Source organism: Cryptomeria japonica, chromosome 8 (assembly GCF_030272615.1).
Source record: "Cryptomeria japonica chromosome 8, Sugi_1.0, whole genome shotgun sequence".
Classification (NCBI taxonomy): Eukaryota; Viridiplantae; Streptophyta; class Pinopsida; order Cupressales; family Cupressaceae; genus Cryptomeria; species Cryptomeria japonica.
In genome coordinates, this window is record NC_081412.1 from 250,003,771 (window position 1) to 250,027,170 (window position 23,400).

Genomic DNA, 23,400 nt, shown 5'->3' on the forward strand with positions numbered 1-23,400 from the left:
GATCTTGTCCGATTGAGTGCTAAATTGTGTGAAATACTAGTGTCTCAGCACAACAAAGTGAAGCACATTTGGTTGAATATTATATACTTAATACAGATACAAAGAGGAAAAGCAGGATTAACTACCATTCAGGCGAAGAAAAAGCAGGATTTGAAAAATCAGATGGATCATACAAAATAACTCCAAACAATTAAATGCCTTCAATAAGTGAAATTTAAGATAAAACATGAAAACTTCCAAGAATGCAAGAAGATCAATGATAGACAGCGCTTAAACAGATGAATGTATCTAAGTATATTCTAGCATATACTAGCACATCTCGTTTAAACTCCGAATGCACAAATTTACAATTCAAATCGGATTACCATTGGGAAAACCAGGAAACTGAAAATTGCTGAAAACCTGTCAGTCAACATATGCAGCACAATATCAATAAACTGGAGCAACAATATGCTATGTGCCCAAACAGATTTCATCATTAAATAATATTCGAAAGAATTTATCTTCAAGAAACTGAACTTCACATTAAATAAAAATAAATCTGGATATCCTGATTCTCCAAATACAATCTATTTCAGTCGTCCTAGAATTAAATATTTAAATTGAATGAATTGAATGATAATCTAAATTGAGCCTTCAAACCTGAATAACATGTAAATAATCATTTAGTTGCTTCATTGTGGATACAATCAAAGGGGACGTGTCCTCAAGTTAAAATTTCTATAATATTTATACGCATGTACTTAAAGAGTACAACTCAGATGCTCAAGTCTTCGCAGAAAATGTCTGCACTACAGCTAAGTTGCTAAAATGAACCGCATAAAAGGCATTAAAAATCATGTGACTACAAAACTTTAGAGCAATAACCTAAAAAACCTAGCCTATCCATGGCACACAGATGTCTGAAGAACAAAAGCATTCTTGTGCACATTGCGCACAATGAGCATTGGCACCAATTTGAGCCATGGATTTGTGAAGTCTCCTGAATACAACATTCGAAAAAAATAACGCCTTCAGACATAAGAATGCAAATAGAATGATTTCTACTTGCATAATTATGAACTTCAACCCTCAACTAAACACCCATCATTTGTTGTAATGGTCTTCACTGCAATCCATGAAGATCAGATTTCAAAATGTCGAAGCAAAACCACCCCTATTGAGTTTCAGAGGTAGATTCACTCTGTGAATGATAAACTCAAGGAAGCATAAAGAAAAATGAGAAGGTTATCTCACTCACCAGTCCATGTCTTATAGTTTTGAAACACAACAAATAAGATATTAAACTATTATACAAATAAATTGACAGGGAAGCCCTGAATAAGTCTTTCATTAGTGAGAAATTCAAGTTCCTGATGAAGAGAAAAATGAATTGGGAAATATCTCCAGATTTCACCATCTCCTTAAATCAGACCTGCAAGAATTTGCACGTACAAGATGAGCCTGATTAAAATAAATACTTTAATTCAAGTTGAAGCTCTTATTCTTTAACAGTATATAAACCAGCTTACAATAAAAAAACGGAAGGAATTATCACACCTCTCTCGATTGGAAAAAAACCTGTCTCTGCTACCACCATATGCCCCTCGTCTTTCTTCTGCAGACCTCCACACATCTGGTCCCCCACCTTCACCACCACGAGATCTGGGTCTGCCAAGTGATTCAAAACTATTCCCAGCATCTGGGCGCCCTGACTGAGATCTGGGCCTATCAAAAGATTCAGGAGGCCGTCCTGCCGCTGAAATTGGCCTATCATTGTTTCTTTTCACAAAACGAACTTTATCATCCAAATCCCTAATTAGAAGTTCCAATTTTTTCTCTTTGGACAATATTTCTTCATACAATGCACGCTGATCTCCTTCAGAAGTCTCACCATTTACAAGATGCTGCTCACTGCCTGTTTCTGTTGCCTGAGCTTTCAAAGCATTAATTTCTTCCTTCAATCTTATCTCCTCTTCTGTCTCGGGCCTGAGGATTATTCCATGTTAGAAGAACGAAACAAAGAAATAAGGCAAGCAGGCTAGAAACCAATAATGCAAATAAGCTAACGAGATACAATTGAAATTCATTAACACTGATATCCTATCTAACTTTCTCAATAATATTGTTAAATAACAAAAAAGTAGCCGAGTTAATTTCGACAGCTACATTTGGAGAGGGGATAAATGCACTAGAAACTAAGTATAATATATAACCGTCAGAAAAAGACACTAACAAAAATTACCCAGGAATTGAGGAATACAAAGGTTTTGTTCAGTGAATACAAACGCTTTGAAACATAGATTTTGTTCAGTGAATACAAAGGTTTTGAAACATCCAAGGCCAACAGAGTTAGGAGGTTCATATCTAAGGTAGGTGGACATTTCCTGATTTTGAAAAATGATGAGAAAATATAAAAACATTAAAGAACATTAAAGAACAAATAAGACTAAAAAGTTATAAATCACAATAGCTGCACTCAAAGAGATAATTATCAAAAGAGAATTAAAAACTTGTAGTCAATGAAGGAAACGATGTTTAAGTTGAAGGAAGGTAGGTTCACTACAGCTCCTGATTTTTGAAATTATCAGAAGATAGAAAGACGGATATGGAAATTACAGCAGATACTAAGATATATAGAATTATAAATCACAAAAACTCTGACAGAATTAGATTGTGCCCAAAGAAATAAAAATAACTACAAAGACGAATTCTTGACTCTACATAACCTTGCAGATTCAAATTTCAAACATTCAAAATAATTTCAACATTAGCACTAGCCATTCATAATCTAAAGTTTGCCAAAGATACATAACCTATATTTAATTCGCAATCATCAAAAATCAACCAAGTACAAACAAAATAATTTTCAAGATTTTTATTTTTTTGCTTTGCAGTCCCAAAACTAGTGCCAACAATGTTTTAGTACATAAGAACTAGCTCAGCAAACCAAAATACACCATATCTAGACAGAATGACGGCGCGTCTGGCTGGGCCTGGTTATATGGTCTGCATAGATTTAATGCAAGGTCAATAAATCCAATTCATTAAGACATCCAAAACTTTCAGAAAACTCTTCGTTGATCAGTGATATAATACTTTGAATGAATACTATGATACATACACACGAGAATCGTGTAACATTCTTTGAAAGTACACGTATAAATTTAGCATTACGTACCTGTCAACACGACGGTGTTCCAGTTCAAAATCCATTTTGAGATAGTCTTTGCCTCTTTCAGCCAAGAGCTCCTCCCTCGGTTTTGCATCTCCAAACGGATTAATCTTTGGTCGAGGTTTCGTCACCACCTCAGATTTAGAGTCAGCACTCCCAGGGCGACTAGAATGTGAACTTGAAGGTCTGCTGGGAATCTTATTCTCTACTTTGGAATCAAACTCACCATCAAGCTTTCTGGCATCAATATTCTTCTCAGCAAGAACTTCCTCCCGTGGACGGGCCTTTCCGAAGGGGTTAGGCCTGGCCGATCTCGGAGCACCATCTTCGAGAGCATGGTTCAAAACTGGATCAGCTATAGTTCTCGGATTCAAAGAAAGCCGGGGCCTCTCGGACCGATCATCAGTAAAAGACTCTTTCTTTCCCCAGCGGTCGGAGTCCAATCCGGGGTCTCTGTAGCTAGAACCAAATCCCATAGATCTCCTCTCTGAGGGGGGCCCACTGGGGGTAAACTTTTTTCCAGAGCCCCAGTTTTCCACTTCATCAGCTTTGGAACCACCACCACCAATACCCTCATACCGATCCCCATTGTAGCGGCGCCTCTCAGGCTGATCCCCCGGAGGCGGCATAGATTTCTTCGTGGTACCCCAATTATCAGCCTCATCGGCCCTAGAGGGCATATCCCTATCAGAACCCTGCCTTCTCTCATCATCAAAACCACCATAACCCCTGCTGCCCCTGTCGCCCCTATCGCCACGATCTCTGTTCTCAAAACGACTGCCCCTGCCATAATCTCTAAATCCGCCCCCTATGCCACCTCTTCCATACTGCGACTCTTCTTCCGCAGTTCGCTCCCTAGGCCCGGTGGGCAAACTCATCATTTCCTCTGTAGTCAGACCCTTAGTTTCTGTAACCCCTCCACCACGAGACCTCGCACCAAGCCCAACATTCTGCCCGGACTGCAATTCCGACAAGGTTAAAGTATGCCCCTTGGTTTTCTTCTTGGGTTTTGTCGAAATTGCTTCAGAAAGGCTTGGATAATCCTGGGCGTCAGGAGCCATGGCGGCCGCTGCAGCGCGCTGCTCCTTCTCCTCCGCCTCACGTTCCACGTCGGCTGCCCACGCCCCAGCCCCAGCTCCTCCCCACGGCTTTGTATTCGCCATTTTCAGAAACCCTAACCCTAAAATACCCTTGTGTCACAATATGTAATCCGATTTGCAGAAAATATATCTCCAGATTGGAGATTACACTTCTCAGCCCACGCCGCCACACTAGAAATCAACGGCCTTTTCAAGCCTTTTAGTTTTCTAGGGTTTTGATTTCACTGTAAAATGTGCGTTGCCAGCTACCAGCATTTGCCAATAGACAGATATTCTTATTCTTGTTTTCTCCTCTCTGAAAGCAAAAGCAAAAAGATTACACTAAAACGATCGGCAACCAATACTTGTACAAGGCAATGGCATCATCATATCAATAATCATACATAGCATTTACGCTTAGATTTCCAAAAATAAAAATTAATATATTTTAACGGTCTATCTCGTGGAACGATTACTTGCCGTCAATTGCTGTGAATTCAGAGGCTCTGCGGACAAATACAAACTTTCCGTCACCTGCTGTGAATCTAAGACAAAAATAAATTTTCAGAAGCTTTACGCAATAAAATTGAGCCAAATATTGGTTATTAATATTGTCGATTTTTTATTTTAATATCAATTTTAAGATATTTCTAATAATAATAATAAATGTTACTTTACTTGTACGTCGTCCTATAAGGAAATGCCCAAGAGCTACCTCTTCTTAGCACATTACAAAAAAAGTTTTTGCACACAATCTTTATTATATTGTAATAATTCTCTTTGTTGTGATTAATATAGTAGTTTTTTTTTAATTATTTAAGAGTATTTTACTATGTCAATTAAGGTATTTATTTTGGCTACATCATCATTTAGTTTGGTGTCTTTAAATTAAACTTTAATCAATATTTTATTAAATTTTAACTATTTGAAATGTACGTAGATTATTTTTTATTAATAAAGCAGTGAGAACAAGGGCACTGATCCTTAACATAGCATAACTATTAAAAACCATAGTGCAGAAACAACACTATAACAGCATTAACAGCAACTAACAGCAAAAAGAGACCAAGTCTTTAGAAATCATAAACAACAGCAGAAAACACAAAAACAAACTACAGGAGTGCCTTGCACACCCCAGTGGCATCCATGGCATTGTTCCATTCATTGGACAGGAACTTGTAAATGTCCCTAGCCTCCTGCTTATCCTCCTCCGTGTCCGCAATACATTTCCTCAGCAAAGAGAGAGTGAGTGTCAAGCTGTATAACACCTGCAAATGAAATTTGTTAAGGCCCACCATTTGGGCATCCCAGGCCTCCATCTTGCTCTTGAGCTTGTTGACGTCGTCCATGATAGCCTGCAATTCAAGCACGGGGCCCAGGTTCTCAATCCTTTGCGTGATGTCCAACACATCCATGCGCAACTTTTCCATTTGCTGCAGAGTAGGGACACCTTGGGGGTTCACAGCAACCATGTCATCTGTAGTCTTTTCCATCTCCTTGGGCACATCTCTAGCAGGGGAGTTGTTAATGCCATTACCCAGGCCCATTAAGGGGAGAGATTGCATCACCTGTTCTGCCATCTTTAAATCCAGGTCCAAGTTACCAGAGTCCAAGGCTTTGTTATCAGAAATTTCCTCGCCCATGACACTCGAAGTGCCCATGTTCATAGGGGTCATATCCTTAACTTCAATAGGGTCTTGGGTTTGCATCTCAGAATTACCCGTGTCAGCAGCACCAACAGTGGTCAAAACCATGGGGTCCCTAGTCATATCCACATCCACAGCATCCCCATCAGGGGCCCCCATAGTGGTATTAGGGTCCTCTCCCTCCTTGTCCCCAATGGGGTCCTCCTCCAAGTCAATATTTTCGTTCACCGAGGTCTTCTTCTTGCGGCTTTTGGAAGCCAATATGGAGGATTTCATTTTAACCTCAGAATTAGGGGAAGGATTGTCATTCTCGGCATCCTCAGAGGAAGAATTGTCATCAAAGACAATACATTTGCATTTAACACAGATTTTGCCTTTGCCCTTGGACAGGGAATGGGAAGCACTGGGAGAGGCTGACAGAGTCAAACTAGGGGAGACTGTAGATAAGGAAACAACAGAGGCATAAGTAGGCAGAGACATGGTGGTCGTAGCAAAGCCTTCATGAGGATACTGGAAAAATCTAGGGAAGGCCATAGATAGGGCGACAAGTTGTTGAGTAGTAGGCATGGGGGGCTAAGAGAGCGAGAGGTTCCAGGGGGCCAAAGGGCCTCATGGAATTTATACAGCCTGTAAATGAAGCCCTGGTGAAGGAGGTAGGGCGGCTTATCCCCATGCTTGGGATCCATGGTGTCTTTAACAAAGATTTCAATAGAGTGTAGTAAATAAAAGGGCAGACAGAGCAAATCATTATTGCGGAAATGATTAAGAATGGGAAAATGACAGTAGTAGAATACCTTGTGTCTGCCCTCGAGAGTGAAGTACTTCATGATCATAAGGCAGATCATGTTCCATGGGTGTTTGAGCTCCTCCCAAACAAACCCACCCTGGAGCTTGACAGGTTCTTCGCGGTTGCGAAAAAATCGTTTCAAACCTTTGCTATTGGCAACATGGCCGGTACGCTTCCAATGTCGGCCGTAAAGGGTCAACTTCGTAGCCTGGGAAATAATCTCCTCAGAGACATCAAAGGCAATGCCGCCCACCGAGACACACCTCCCAGACCAGGAGGAGGCAAAAGCAGCTGAGAGTTTCTCATCATGGCCCTTCAGACATTCCAAAAAATCAGCAACCCCTCCTTCAACGCAAAAATTCCAGACCAGGGGGTCATTTTTGAAATCATTTGGATTATCCAGTTCGTATCTAACTCTGTCGCCCCCCATATCCTCCGCCAACAGAGCTTCTTTAGTCATGAAAAAAAATTCACAGAGAAAGTTGCAGAGACCCTTCGAGAAGCAAGCTGAGAAAAGATAATGGGAAGTGTGTGAGCTCGGTGTCAATAAATGAGACATGAAGTTGGGCGCATGGGAAAAATTGAAATCACTTTTAGAAATGATTTCCTAGTTACAAGGTATGAAGAGCCAGCAAATATCAGCGGCAACCAAATTGTTACCAATCCAATCGTACCTCATCATGATGCTGTAAGCCCAAAGGAATTGCCAACACAGCAACACGTCCATCACCGCCAACCTGGTCGAACGAGTCACTACCACATCAGAAAAAATCAAAGGGATATTCCCAAAATTTGAATTATGAAACCAACACCTCCAGACTACCCCAAGGGAAGAGAGGAGAGTAAGGAAAATACTTGGTAGCAGCTCAATCATTAGTAAAAAAATGAATTTCTCTTCCTAAAGAAGGAAGTTAACATGGTCCGGAAGGGAATTGTGACTCCTCCAACATCTCAAGCCTAAGAGATTTAGTCCAATGGTCGTCAGGGCATCCACCACTTTGTTGCCTTCCCTAAAGACATGCATAATTTTAAATGAGTCAAGCTTGGAGATGAGCCTCAAGGTGTCCCTGGTTCCCTCAATAGTCCAATTAAGCTTATTCTGCCCTTTGACAGCATCAATGATGAGCTTGGCGTTACCCTCAATGTCCATAATCCTGATTCCCATGGTGAGGGCGAGATGAAATCCCCAGGCTAAGACCATCGCTTCAGCCTGATTAGAGGAATGTCGATTTAGGTTACCCGCATAAGCAGCAAAAAGGGCCCCCGAATGGGATATGCTAACCCCTCCACCAGCAGCCAGGCCCCCCTAGCAGCCCCATCAAGATTGAGTTTGAAATGTGTAGTCAGAGGGGACTGGACCATGCTTTGCCTTAGGAGTCTCTTAGAGCAATCAACAAGAGAGAACGAGGGGGGAATGTTCCAACATCTAACAATTTCCCAGTCCCAGGTAGAGGGGGGCTTGGACGCCATCTGGGTTTTAGAAACAGAGATATTCTCAAGAATCAATTTAAGGAATCGAGCAAACACAGTTTCCACAGAGGCCTCTTTGTCTCTTAATATCTTGTCATTCCTTTCCTTCCAAATACTTCAGCTCACATGAGGAGGGATCTGCTTCCACAGTTGTTGGATAAGGGGGTTGGAAGAGGGGCCTCGAAACTCCTGGGACAAATTTAACAAATTATCATTCATAATCCAATATATATTGAGCTTGTTGTAGACCATCCCCCAGAGCTCTCGAGTAAAGGCACAGTGGAGGAAGAGATGAGCAGGACTTTCCTCATCAATTTTGCAGAGGATGCATCTGTTAGGGAATTGGAATCCCCTCTTGACCAATTTGTCTTGGGTCAAAATTTTGTTGAGGAGAGCAGTCCACCAAAAGAAATTGACCTTGGGGATGAGTTGGGGATTCCAGACCTCTTTCCAAATAGAGGTGCAAACAAGTTCTCTTAGCAAGCTGGTGTAGGCAATTCTGACAGAGAAGTCACCAGAAGGGTCCCACTTCCAAATGAATCTATCCTCCCTAGGAAAAAGGGGGAGGAACGTACCAACCAAAAGCTTTTGGAGCTCTCTAGTAGTAGTGAGGAGGAAGGGATGATCAATGCAGCAGTCCTCCAAGGCCCTCCAAGTGCGATTGCTGAAATAATCACTGACCCTTTCTCCAAAGAAGCTTTTGGTAGCATCCTGGAGCCTTCTAAGGGAGGGGGAAGAAGCAAGGGGTCTCTCTCCTAACTGCAATCCCCAACTCAAAGAGTATAATATATCATTTTCATAAGAGTATAATATAAATTAATTAGTCAAAGAGTATATTGTTATAAATTAATTAGTCAAAGAGTATAATATATCATTTTCATAAGATTGTAAGAATGATTAAAATAAATTATTTAAAATAACCTCCAAAAACCCTTGACAAGAACAAAATTAGCAAATTATATCCTTTACAACCACTTACTTTTTCTTATGTAGCACTCCTAATAGTAGAATATAGGGGTAAATCACTAATCCAATGTAGGACTACTGGGCCTCTAGTTGTTACACCTATGCATTATCACAGTATTGAATTAAAGAGTATGTATATACCCTAATTGACCATCTCACATAGTCGCGGCCAAGGATCCTGTTGGCATTTGATTGAACCGGTAAAGATTGTTGTTGATATGCAACCGATATATGATTGGTTAGTGAATGTGATGATGAGATTGAGATTCATGTTTGATGACTAAATTTTGTGTTGTCGTTGATGTCAACAATGTTTTTGTGGTCATCTAAGTCTTGGTAGCCAACCAGTAAGGTATAACTAGTACAGATGATAGTTTTATAGAGAACCGGTAATTAGGATCTCAATCAGTAAATTGAGACAGAGTTGCATTCCGACAATCGGTACAGGTGATTCATGAAGAGTTGGATGATGCGGTTTTACAACGATGTTGGTGACAGGTATTTGGAGCTATGTTCTCAACCGCATTAGGAGATTCAACTAGATGAGCGAGATTTAATGTACAGAGCAGACAAACTAGTAGAACACTTTACTGGTAGTGATATAGTCACTTAAATCGGTAAAACGACACAAGTTTTAATTTGTTATGTCAATGGTCGACACATGTAAAGCATGCGATGTAAGTTTGTCTAGATTCATTGAACCTAGGAAATTGTTCCAAGGTTGTAGCCGACTAAAGGTAAATATTTATAAAAAGTGTGATGAGGTATAAAGTCAGTATGTGTGTAAAGAGAGAATTCATGAGCAAATATTGTGAATAAGATTGTGCGGTGTTTAGGGAAGTTCTGTAATGAATGTTGGCATTCCACACTCTAATGAGAATAGTTGATGTTGTCATTGATGGCAACCAACTGGCAACCAACCGGCAACAGGGTTCTACACATACACTGGCATCACAAATATCATACACCGGTAGGCACCAACACCGGCATCCAGATTACACAGGAAATGAAGTATACTGGCACTCGGGCTAACATGGGATAAAGTTTTGTTTATGTGGATTATTTTATAAATGTAATTAACTATTTGTAAGTCGACTTGGTATATTGTAGAGACTCATATATGTATGAGATCTCATAGGTCATTTTGAAGGAGGTAATAATAAAAGAATGTAATGAATAGGAAATTATTGTATAAGGTGATATAGTGGACAGCGAAGGTTTTGGTTAAGGTATCTAACTGAGCTTAAACCAGTACTGAACCAGGCATTTGAGATGCTATTTTGAGCAGTACATTGTATTGGATTTAATTATCCATATTGTAGTCAATGAGACTCTTTTGAGCAGTGCGCTCCAGGCAGTTGGTCTTCCTGCATGTGCAGGCCATTATTATAAGTAGTATTTATTCATTGGCCAGTGAGTAAATATTGTGGGTCACAAATCCCACTGAGGTTTTTCCCACATCGGGTTTCCTCATTAAAATATCTTGTGTTATGGTGTGTTTCTATGTTGTCTCTGTTATTTGTGTTTACTGCATTAATTCTTATTTATCGGTACACTGTTTTGGGTTGCAAAGTTATAAATAAGTTTAAATATTCAATTAACTGGTTAGACATTGATTCACCCTCCCCCCCCACCTCAGTGTCTTTGGGACTGTCATTGAATCTAACAATTGGTATCAGAGCCTGGTCCTCTATTTACAAAAGCCTAACAGCTTGAGGAAGATTTTGAAACTGATACAGATGGAGAACTTAAGAAAACAGTTGGAAGGAACTCTTGAAGATTTTGATATAGAAAAATTGAAGAATATCAAACTTGAAGATGATCTGAGGACTGCTAAGGAATTCATTAAAGGACTTTAGGAGAACCTCGTTATAGCACAAAATAAGAGAAAAGAACTTCATGAGCAAATGTAGAAACATGATGATGAAAAGGAAACTCTTAGTGATATTACAGACAAGTTGAGGCAAGAGAACACTAACATGAGAAATGAAATGCAAGACTTAACCATGAGGCTATGTAAGGATCTTGAAGACAGAAAGAAGAATGAAGAAGACTTGACTAGGAGACTTAATGATGGAGGTAATGAAAATCTAAGACTCTGTCATGAAATTGATATGCTAAAGACAAATCCGATTCATATGCAACATGATAAAGATAAGCTTGTGAGACAAGTTGGAATTCTTGAAAATGAGTTGATCACTGCAAACGAACACAAAGACAAATTCAAGAAAAGTTCAGAAAGACTTGATGACATGCTGAAAAGACAAAAACCTAATGGAGATACAATTGGACTTGGATTTGAACATGGAGAAAGCTATGGGACTGCAAACAATCAAGATCACAGTAAACCGATAAGACAACCTAATGCTTATAAATTCAATGGGAAATGTTTCAATTGCAATAAATTTGGTCATAAAGTAAATCAATGCAGATTTCGAAATAATCAGAATACAAACTTACCCATCGGTCAATGTTCCAAATGCAATAAAGTTGGTCACAATTCAGAAAATTGTAGAATGAATGTGAAATGCTATGTTTGTGGTAGATTTGGGCATTTATCTAATCAATGCAGAACACAAACTGGTCAAAGATATGGAAAAGCTATTCAGAGGAATAATGTAACTTGTTATGCATGTAACAAGATTGGGCATATTGCAAAATTTTGTAGAAGCAAGACTATACCAGCGAACAATAAAGGATCTAGTGTGAAGGGAAGAGAAAAGGTAAATGAAATAAAGCAAGAATTTTCAAAACAATGGATTAAGAAGGGAGATTAGAAAGTTGATGAATCTATCTCTGCACCGGTAGAACAGAGTAACCCTCCACTGGTAGGAGATTCTTCATCTAACCAAGGAATAATCCTTAGGGGGTATTGCAGCAAATTGAAAATTGTGCATTTTACCCTCAGTTGATGGGAAGAAGCCACATTTCTTCTTTACCAGTAGATACGTTAAGTTTTCACTTAACTGGCGAGCATTTAATGCGATTTTTGAAGAACTTTCTGGTTATATAACACCGAAAAACCCTCATTTTGACTCACCAAGCATTCAAGCATTCAGAGAGCGCGAAATTGAGCAAGGGCATTCTAAGGCAAAGCAGCAAAGTGATTTTCAAACATTCAGAGAATTTCAAGTTAAGAGGTATTTATCAAAATGGCAACTTCATCTTATGTTCCTGAGTTTATTGCAAACCTTACCATTGTTGAAAACATCAAACGCCCTAGACCCGTGTTTAAGATTATTATTGAGATTGCAAAGCATGATGATTCTGTCAGAGCTTTTTTTTAAATTCTGAAGGGTGTCGCATTTGCTGAAGACCCTAGAATCTACATCCATTGCAACATAGAAGACCTAGGGACTGAGGATTTGAAGAAAATGTTCAATGAGGTTAATACCGATGAACAAGGTGTGATTAAACCTGAACATAAGATTGTGGAAGAATTAGGTTTTGTAGAAATACTAAACATTCCTGAATTTCCAAAGGAAGTTGTACGACTTGTATTGAGCAGAGTCCATGGAGAGTTCATGTGGCTAGAGTCTATTTGCAAGATAACCAAGGAAGCAATTAAGGCAGTTATTGGTTTACCCTCAACCGGTAGTAGACCGAATAAAACCAAGAAAATACCTAACAAGAGTGTGACAAGCTAAACTGGAGCCACATCTGATAGCAGATCACTTAGAGTCAATGATGTTGGGGATATAAATGTGAGATATGTAAGTATGATACTTGGATATAAAGCAACACATGCAAATAGATTGAATTCGGTTTCTAGCCTTTGTATTCACAGTGCATATGAGATGGTGAACAATAATGCCAAGATTGATGTTTTTGAATGGCTTAAAGATGAACTGATTGACAATTTGAAGAAGATTAAGGGAGATAAGAAAGGTACTTTCCATTTTGGGAACCTACTAGTATGCTTAATGCTATACCTTACCAAAGAGATACCCGACATATGTCACAAAGATTTTGGTTATGACATCCCGGTAGGCAAACAGATGTAGGAAGCTTTCACTGGTATGGGCACTGCCTGTGACAAGATCATAACAGATTACTTCAAAACATTTCAAACCATAATGAAGGCAAGAGAGAGGTTACCATAGAGAATAGTTGATAAGTACGACAAGCAAATTTGCTTTGTTATTAAAAGAGATGAGACTTGGATGGAAGCAGTAAGCCCTAAAACTATTTGGGTTACTGAGATGGGTTATGAGGTAGACCTACCTATTTTGGAAACATATGCAAAAGCCCTACTTGATGCACCTAGGGAGCCATCTGAAGAAATATTTGGTAATGCTGAAACTATTGCAAGTAATGTATCTATGCAGAAAGAAAGGAAGAAAAGAGACAAGTTTATCAGAGATGCCTCTAAGAAGGCCAGTGAAATTAAGGAAAATGTCATGAATATCAGTGGTATATCAGCCATTGAGCTTAAAGGACTGCAACTGGAAGCACATGTTTCACCGGTTGTGACATCTTCTGACACTGACAATGGCAAGGTTGTCAAGTTTAAGAGAGTGGAAAGGAAAAGGAAAACCCCACTGGTACCTTCTCCTTCTCCTAACAAAACCAAAACATAGAGAAAGAAACAACAGGCAATTAGGGAACCGCAGAAGAAGCTTACGCCAAAGAAGAAACAGACACTGATTACCCCTACATTGGATGATCTACTGAATGAAATAACACAAGAAGGTAATTTGCTAAATGTAAATAAATGGTATCATTCTTTTAAAGATTCTGACAAAGAAACTATTGAAGAAAGCATTATTCTACATTTGGATATTTACAAGAAAGTTTTGATAGAAGTAATTGATGATTTACCCAATGATGTATACGTGAAATTGGAAGCAAAAAGGCTATTAGTAATGGAACTTGACAAGAAATTGAAAGTTGAAGCACTTTTGGCTGTACATCCGGTAAACTCTAAGGAAGAGATAGATGAGCTTATATCTGAAGCTAACTGGTCAGTATTTATCAGTGGACATCGGCAAGTAAGCCTAATGGTTGGGAGAGTTAAGGAGATTGCTGATGAGACTACAGATAAATGGGATATATTTTTTGTTGAGAAGGAAAAGCAAGAGGAAAGAAACAAACTAAAAATGGACAAGACATTCAAGATATATCAGAAAGATAAGGGAAAAGGTAAAGTTGGTGGTGTTCCTACTATAAATATTACAGATAATCTTCCACCGCCACCTCAAGATACCCCTCCGATACATACAGCTAATCCACCAGATATGGATACTGAAGGTATAACTCATGATGATACTAAGTCGGAGTCTAAAATACTTTTCACACTGAATGTAGATACACAAGATATAAACATTGTTGTAGATAAGGAACATGCAGCTGATAGTGAAAATATAAAGATCTTTGAGAAACCGGCACACATTGTAGACTCTCAGAAGATTGAGATACCGACACAAACTGAGAAACCTACAGAGGATAAGACAACTAACACAGAGCAACATGAATCAGGTAAAACAACAGTTGAAGAGGTACTTGTACAGACTGAGAAACCATCAAAGGCAGAGGTACATACACAGACAGATCCACCAGAATAAAATGTAAGTAAAGAGCAACAAATTTTTGGCAATAAGGAACAAATAATAAAGGTAGTTGGAGAATCTAACACATCAGCATGAGAATTCAGACCGACTAACATCACATATGTTCTTTTTGATTCTATCAAGAGGATAACAAATTGCAATGCCTTAGCATTTAAGGCTATTGATAACACATTACCTATCTTGAAAATTATTGCACCACCTGTAAGATAGATCACATTAATGATTCTGTAGGTAAATTGGACACATTGTCCAAATTTATTGCTGAAAATGTTCCAACTCTGGAAAAGGCGAATGAGGATACCATTGAGGAGAGAGTTGACAAAGAGAAAAATACATTCATTGAGAACACTATAAAGAATTGTACCGATCACCTGGACACACTTTTACCGGTACTTAATTCTATAATTTTGGAGTATAAGGAGCTATATAGAGAAGCATGTAAACCTCACTGTTTGACAGAGGATATAGATGAGGAAATCAAGAAGACGCAAAAAGAAATCGATGATATTGCAGATAATTTGATAGGTTCTTCAAGACTTGATGCTCTGCAAATGGGATTAATGTTTAGACAAGAACCCATGGTCGTATAACACAAGAAAATACAAGAAACAAAGAAGAGTTAGTGTTAATCAACCAAAAACTAGTCTAACCAGGCATACCAAGAGAGACACTAAAAACAAAGTAAAACATTTAACTATGAATATAAATGCAAGAAGACATCTCCAAATGTCTTCTACCATGCTCATAGCTCCTCCTCCCTTGTTCCTCTCCTCTCCAAGTTCCAAATTGGTGTAGCTCTCAGTAGCTTTTTGCACTATGGATGCCTTATGAAGGTTCAAGATTGACAAATGATTGTTCTCAAAATGATATGCAAATGTGAACAAAAACTAATATTAGATGCTATGAAGTGAGGAATGATTTATTTTAGACCAAAATAACAATGTATGAGATTTATGCTAAATGCTCTTCTCTAAAATTCACTATAATGCATGCAAGTTTTCAGGATTATGACTATGAATGCTAAATGCTTGAGAATGCTCGAGGATTTGAAAATGAGAAATGTGAGCTCTATTTATAGGTAAAATGGAGCAATGGATGGTTGAGATTGAGTAATCTCAACAAGGGTCAAGATTGAATGGTATTCAATCCATGTGAGGACTTTCAACCCAATCTCAGGATGACAAGTGTCAACATGAGATGAGTTGAGAGGAGAGGGAATAAGCATTAAATGCTTGACATGACCTGAGAGTTAACTTGGGAGTTAAGGTTAAGGTTGGGTTGAGTGAATAAATTCATTATCCAAAGAATAATGCTTTTATCCAATGGATAAACTCTTGTGCAAGAGTTAGTGAGGATAACCATGGTCAAAGCAATAAATGTTTGAGGAGACACATGGGTCACATGAGGGTTGAGTTAGGGGTCAAAGTCCCTAACCATGGGTGCAAGTGGATTTAACCATAAATGGTTATGTAAGAGCCATTAATGGTCATGTAAGAGCCATTAGTGGTTTGGAAGACTTTAGAGGTTAATTTGTTGAGCAAACAAAGCAATTAATGCTTTTCAAAGACTTTGAAATCTTTGAGAAGTGACTCCAAGTTGCTTAGGAATGTGACAATATTTAGGGGATGGATTAGACTAATTAGAAAGGGGTTTAGAAGAATCTAGAAGGGGATTAGGATTGCAAGTGGGTATGGTGGGTGAGAGAAAATAGGATTTTTATTAAAATAAAATTCATTTATTTCAACAAATAGGTGCAAGTTGCATTTTTAGGAGAATGCAAGTGGGGGGATTTAATGATTTAAATAAATATTTTATTTAATTTATTTAAAAGAGGAAAGGGGTTTAAATGAAATAAATGGAATTTATTCATTTAATTGATTGTGAATTTGATTTAATTAATTAATTAAAATAAATTGAATAATTTATTTAATCAATAGGAGAATGTTTGAAGATGAATTAATTAAATATTAATTTAATTAACTGATGGCTAGTGGGTTTATTAATCAAATAAATAGCAAATATTCATTTAATTAAAATGGACAAATTTATGTGACTACATTTGCCCCTCTTTGAGTCGGTGCGGTTTATTGTGTCGTTTCAAAGAAAGAAAAATAGGTGTGAAGAAATATGCCCCATAAAATGTTAATTTAATGGGTGGTACACCCCCTCGAGAGATGGGCCGAAAAATTTCAAAAAATCGGACGATCTCTCGAAAAAGAATGAAAATTGGTGGGGTGATAGAAGAGAAGATTTTAGTAATACTAGTGAAAAAATAGAAGAAATCGGAGAAGAAATGGGAGGCTCTGGAAGTTCACGAGGACCATGATGGTGAGCGAGGGACAATTAGGGTTACGACGAAGGGTATATATGGGGAGGAAGGGGTGAAAACAGGCTCATTTACATTCGTGTCCATAGTGAAATTTGAGCTCTGATAGTGACCTTTTGGAAGAGCAAGTAGCAGTCAGGATGTCGGTTCCTATAGCAGATCACTGATTAGAGAGAGTCTGTCGATTCTAGCGGCCAGACAACTATGGACCAGTAGTATGTGAATTTGAATTTTTGAATTTCATGCATTTTTATAGGTTTTTTGCTTGGTCCAAGTTGAGTCAACACAATAGTGCTAAAATTGTGTTTTGGCGCTATTGTCAACTAATTTAGCGCATTTGTGTCGCTATGGCACTTTTGTATAGTCGTTTTAGCGCATTTGTCAAGTGTAGCGCTATTACATAGTTGATTTAGCGCTATTGGGTTTTTAGCGCTATTGAGTAGTTGATTGCGCGCTTTTGATGTGAGGTGGCGCTATTGTACAACCTATGTAGCGCTATTGTTGGTTTAGCGTTATTGAGTAGTTGATTTAGCGCTTGTGTGAGCATATTAGCATTGTTGTGTGCAGAATAGCACTTTTGGTAGGAAGGTTGATGCCCCAGTATTTTTTGAAAAAGAATCTCCTAATGCCAATGATGGATGGATGGAGATGTGAGTTGAGAGTTGTTTTGAACCATAGCAGCCCTGATGAGACTTAGGTCATTAGGATAAATGTCTGTTGTAGTCTAGGTGTGTCATGATTGCTTACCTCTCGAGACCCGAAGATACTGGATCAAAGTATCTGTTGATAGTATAGGTTTAAACTTAAGAAAGTTTGAAACAAAACAACTGATTATGATGGTTGATGCATGTGTAGGAGGAGCTTTGCATCTTATAGATGCGCAAAAGGTATCCCACCACACACGTGTTGCGTGATCATTTGACAGAGGCCGAGGTGGATTGCATTGCAGCGACTAGCTTGTACGATGTTATGTATATGCCTGTGATTCGGATGAAACGCGGGCTGATCACAGCATTGGCAGAGCGATGGCATAATGAGACATGCACATTTCACTTGGCGCAGGGGGAGATGATAGTTACACTGGAGGATGTATGGCGCATCCTGCACATTCCTATTTGTGGAGAGCTGGTGACGTATGACCGAGCTTGGGGGACAACAGTAGTGCAGAGATTCTTTGATGAGGATGTCTTCATTGATGATGGGTCGATAGCCTGGGAGGATATAGCTGCCTTGTATGAGCCATTACCATCAGTGCTATCAGGGATTGCTGGGGGATTGCTATGTCCAGATCGACGATCGCATGGACTTGTCGTTGGTTGGGGTCAAGTGATCGAGCATATGATGATAGAGGGGACCCGGTTTGCATGAGGACTGTGCGTGCTATCGCACTTATATCTGGAGCTACATGAGGTAGTATACAGAGAGGTGGGCTCATTGGGAGTGGGGATCACTCTGCTGCATATTTGGGCGTGGGAGCACTTACCTGTTACCCGACCAATTAGTCTGAGATTTCGAGCAGTGGACCAGCCATATGTATACATGTATGGAGGTATGATGAGTCAGCCCCACCTGGGGAAGTTAGAGTGGTGGCGGCGAGCATTGGACGATTTGGATACAGTGATCTGGAGGCCATACATTGAGTGCAAGCCATGGGAGGATGATGTAGAGGCATTGTCGTATGTGTTTATGACATGATACCTCATTGGTAGGACAACCTACAATGTGGAGAGACAACTTTCAGGTAGAGTGTTGAGACAGTTTGGGCGAAGGCAGGGATTGCCTAGTGGATCGAGAGAGTATGCACGGGTAGTCCGAGAGAGGTTCCTATGGGGACCAGTGTTACCTTATGATCAGGCTTTGGCAGAGTTCTGCATGCTACAGGCAAGACCATGGCAGATGAGGTTGAGGATGGTAGATCCAGGGGTGTTAGATGAGTACACTCAGTATATTGCGACACATCTAATTCCTCAGATATCTGATCCAGCGGAGCCAATTCCATCCTTTGAGGAGGAGAGGAGACAGGGACAGAGGAGGAGAGGAGATCGCGTAGGTGGACAAGGGAGAGGAGATGGTGGTGGTGGGGATGGAGGAGGAGGAGGGGGGGATGGGGGTTTTGGAGGAGGAGGTGGATTCAAAGGTGGAGGTGGGGGTGGTGGATGATTACAACGGAGAGGGGGAGGTGGGCAGCCATTGCGGCTAACACAGGGACCGTTGATGTAGGGAGGCCTGAGATTAGGTGGTAGGGATGCAAGGGAGGGACAAGTACCTATGGAGACAAGGGAGGGAGCCACTGGAGAGGGAGCCATTGGAGAGACACCTATGGATACAGGGGAGGGAGTGACAAGTGGTGGAGATCTGCGGGATCATATGATATTATTTTTGCAGACTCGGCTCGAGGATATGGAGGTAGAGGTGGAAGCGAGAGACATGCAGTTGTTTGCACGAGAGTCAGAGCTGATTGTAGTGCTACGGGAGAGAGATCAAGTCATGGAGAGATTTGCGGAGTTGCAGGAGAGAGTATGGGTGGGAGTAGGAGCACAAGGTCCTACTAGGGAGGCGATGAGAGAGATGCGGCGAGCACAGGCTGAGATAGATTATTGGAGGGGGTTATATGAGCAGGTGGTGCCAGCTAGTCAATGAGCACTTAGCTATTCCCAGATGCGGCGGGCGAGATCAAAGCGATCTCAGAGGATTCAGAGCAGTGGTGGTGTGATGGGTCCTCCACGGAGAGATAGATCAGGTGGTGTGGGGGATAGTGGGGGAGTAGGTGGTGATAGTGGTGCGGGTGGTGATAGTGGTGCAGCATCCGGTCAAAGTGGCATCTGAGAGGGCATTCTTGTATGCTTTTATATTGTCATTTTGAACTGTATCTTGGATAGCTCTTGGTAGCCGATATTTTGGACTTCATTGTACTCTGATACATGTATGTTTTTGTCGATATGATATGATATATGAGGAGATCCCATATTTTGTGATGATATGTATGGATGTTATGCAGGATGATGATCTTATGATTTATGCTTAGATGGATACTTGTACTTGCTATATGGATGTGTTGATGAGATGATTTATTTATATGATGTCTAGATTTATGGTTTATGAATGGGATGCTAACATGTGGATGCAAGTTGATATGCATGATTTGTGGATGTAATGTCATGATGCTGATGATGTATGCATAATGATGATATTTTGGTTCTTATGTCGATGTAATGATGAGATGATGATATGCACTGATATTTGTTGTAATGTGTTTAAATGAATGATTGATATAAATGTATCTAAATGGTTAAAAATGAATGCTAAATGCAAAGTATAAATGTTTATATGATGATTTCTAAAGGAATGTATATGTGCAATGTATAAACCAATGTTTTAAAACAAAATGGTTTTGTGTGTTATGATCCAAATGTTGATAACATACAGCTAAGTGCAAATGGTAATGTAACTCATGGGTAATGAATAACTGCACCTTTAGGCAATTAAAAGGAGAATGAATGCATTTTAATGAATCCTAAATGAAATGAAATGAATGAGTATAAGAATATACTAGATGTATAGATGAATGCACTTAACTAATGGATAGATATATAAATGCATGCAACTATGGGAATCTAAACAAATGCATGGTAAACAAGTTTTAAATGATGGTAAATGATGATCGGTAAATGACACTAAATGAATGCCTAGTAATGGCTAATAATGGTAGTAAATGCAATGATGAGGAATTTATCATACAAATAAATCTAAATGCCATGATTTGTGCAATGATGAAATGATATAATGATCTTAATGCAAATAAATGATAATGAACTATATGTATTTAAATGCAACTAAATGTAATGAAACGATGATGTGCTCATGATAGATGAATGCAAGGTTGTGTAGACTTTGCATGATGCACTGATGATGTATCAGAGAACTCTATCGTGATTGTATCCAAGACCAACTCATTTTCACATAACTTCTCATATTAACTTTGTTCACACTTGCATTCAAACCATGCATATGAATAATGAATGATTAAATGGATGGGTGATATGCAACAAAATGCAATATAAATAGATGAGATGGAATGACGATCCATAGTGCTTTTATTTTCATCATTGAGCATGGTAATATCGAACTTGGATGAGGCAGTAGGAACTAAGGATGGAGCATTGTACCTGCAAACAAACAACATAAATAAAGCATAAAGAAAATGGACCCTCCATAATGGTTCATGCTCATATGGTCGAGTTATACGCTGTAGTCAACAAGCCATAGTGATCCATGATTGCATTTTGCATAAGATCATGTAGCTTAGTGAACTTCCCACGTAGACACCATTAGTACATGCCCCATAACTTTATTGGAATAATTAGCAAAAGACATACAAACAATGCTTAGGAACCATCCCGGCCACTCTAATCACTTGTAGATATCCCAGAGTAGCGTAGGAACCTGATATAAATGAATAAATAACTAACAAACTGACCAAGTACTTGATTGCTCAAACATAATTTTTTTGTCAAAGAAAATGTCATCTTGTCTTTGTTTTGGTAAGGAAGGATGCATCCTTGTGAAGACAGTTTTGCATTTTGATGTTGATTGTTTGGTCGATGTGATAAGTGATCATTGTTTTGAGTATTTCACAATGTTTGTTTGGTATTTGCTTGGATTCGTATGTACAAAAGCCCTGCCATGTTTTTGATTGAATTTTGATGTTTTCCAAAATGTTTTTGGATTTTGTGAGATAGTTTTCCAATGTTTTTGGTATTTTGTGATTGTTTTTCAATGTTTTTTGGTGTTTTGTGATTGTTTTTCAAATGTTTTTGGTATTTTGTGAGATAGTTTTGAATAAAGAACTCAATGAATCACAAGTAATGCAGAATCCACTTCCATCAAACAGATTAAGGGCATTGCCCCCACTTTAGACATGACTATGAAAAAGCGGGATGCAAGACACACGAAGTACTATCCTTGATTACAAATCAATATCAAGCCATGGTTTTGACTGATGGATGAGTGGAGGTAATGAATGTGATCGCAACAAGTCTAAAAGATAATGGAGCCATAGCCTTTACGAGTAGTGTCTATTTTCCAGGTTTTCACCATCGCACTTACCCAAGGTGCCATCGGAGTGGTTGTTCATCGTTTGGATGCATGATTTTTCTTTACTATTTTGAATTTTTTTTGTATTTTCTTCAGGACATTTTTCTGAATGTTTTTGGTGTTTTTCCGGTATGTATGGGAGTCTGATACTCTATACAACTTATGTATAAAACCTTTTGAGGTGCATGCTATTGATCGGATCTGCTAGCTGTTCTCCTTCCGACATAGCCAACTGATATGCCACGGACCCAAATACAGTAGTGATAACATATGGAACCAACCAACTTGATTCAAACTTTCCCTGATGTTCTTGGTTGGGTTGGTTACGAGGATTCTCTCTTAGAACAAGATCACCTACCTCAAATGTGCGAGGTCTAACTCGATGATTATAGCTTCTGCTCATGCGTTGCTGATAAGCTTTGAGGTGATTGTATGCAGCTTGTCGTTTCTCATCAAGTAGCTCTAAGTCTTGAAGGCATGATACCCTGTACGCTTCGTCATCTATGAGATGATGCAAGGAAACCCGTAGTGATGGTATCTCAACCTCAATAGGTAAGATAGCTTCTGCACCATAGACCAATGAGTAGGGAGTTGTGCCTGTAGGGGTTCGAATGCTAGTTCGGTATGCCCATAGTGTTGGATTCAATTGAACATGCCAATCACGACCGACATCATTGACTGTCTTCTTGAGGATTCTCAATATGTTCTTGTTTGATGCTTCAACTTGACCATTGCCTTGTGGGTAATAGGGAGCGGAAAAGCGATGTTGGATATGAAACTTCTCACAGAGCTCACAGACATCCTGATTTTTGAAAGGAAGATCGTTATCTGTGATGATGGACATGGGTACACCATACCGACAGATGATGTAATTAAGGATGAATGAGGCGATCTACTTGCCGGTGACTTGGGTAAGTGGAACATCTTCGATCCACTTTGTGAAATATTCAGTAGCGGTAATAATGAATTTGTGGTCATTGGATGAAGATGGATGAATTTTACCCACAAGGTCAAGTCCCCATTGACAAAAAGGCCATGGTGTTGTGATTGGTTGCAATTCCTATGTTGGTGCATGTATCAGGTCTCCATGAACTTGGCATTTCTTGTATTTTTTGACAAAGTAGTATGAAAAATGCATAATGGATGCTAAATGCATAATGGATGCTAAATGCATAATGGATGCTAAATGCATAGTGGATGCTAAATGCACCAAAACTAAAATGACAAACATGTATTTTATTAATAACATGATATTTTTCATAGTCCATGTAATGATTTTGTATTTGATACAAAAATGCTAGATATAAT

General features: G+C 39.2%; 1 protein-coding gene across 1 annotated transcript; it reads right to left on the reverse strand.

Moving 5' to 3' along the window:
• Positions 1-706: 706 nt before the first annotated feature.
• Positions 707-4,639, reverse strand: LOC131060006 (eukaryotic translation initiation factor 4B1). The gene is made up of 3 exons (XM_057993085.2): positions 3,161-4,639; positions 1,540-1,968; positions 707-1,414 (listed from the first exon to the last, which is right to left on the reverse strand). Exons 1-3 carry the CDS (start codon positions 4,315-4,317, stop codon positions 1,393-1,395), a joined length of 1,608 nt encoding a protein of 535 aa, XP_057849068.1. The 5' UTR covers positions 4,318-4,639; the 3' UTR covers positions 707-1,392.
• Between the last annotated feature and the right edge of the window lie 18,761 nt (positions 4,640-23,400).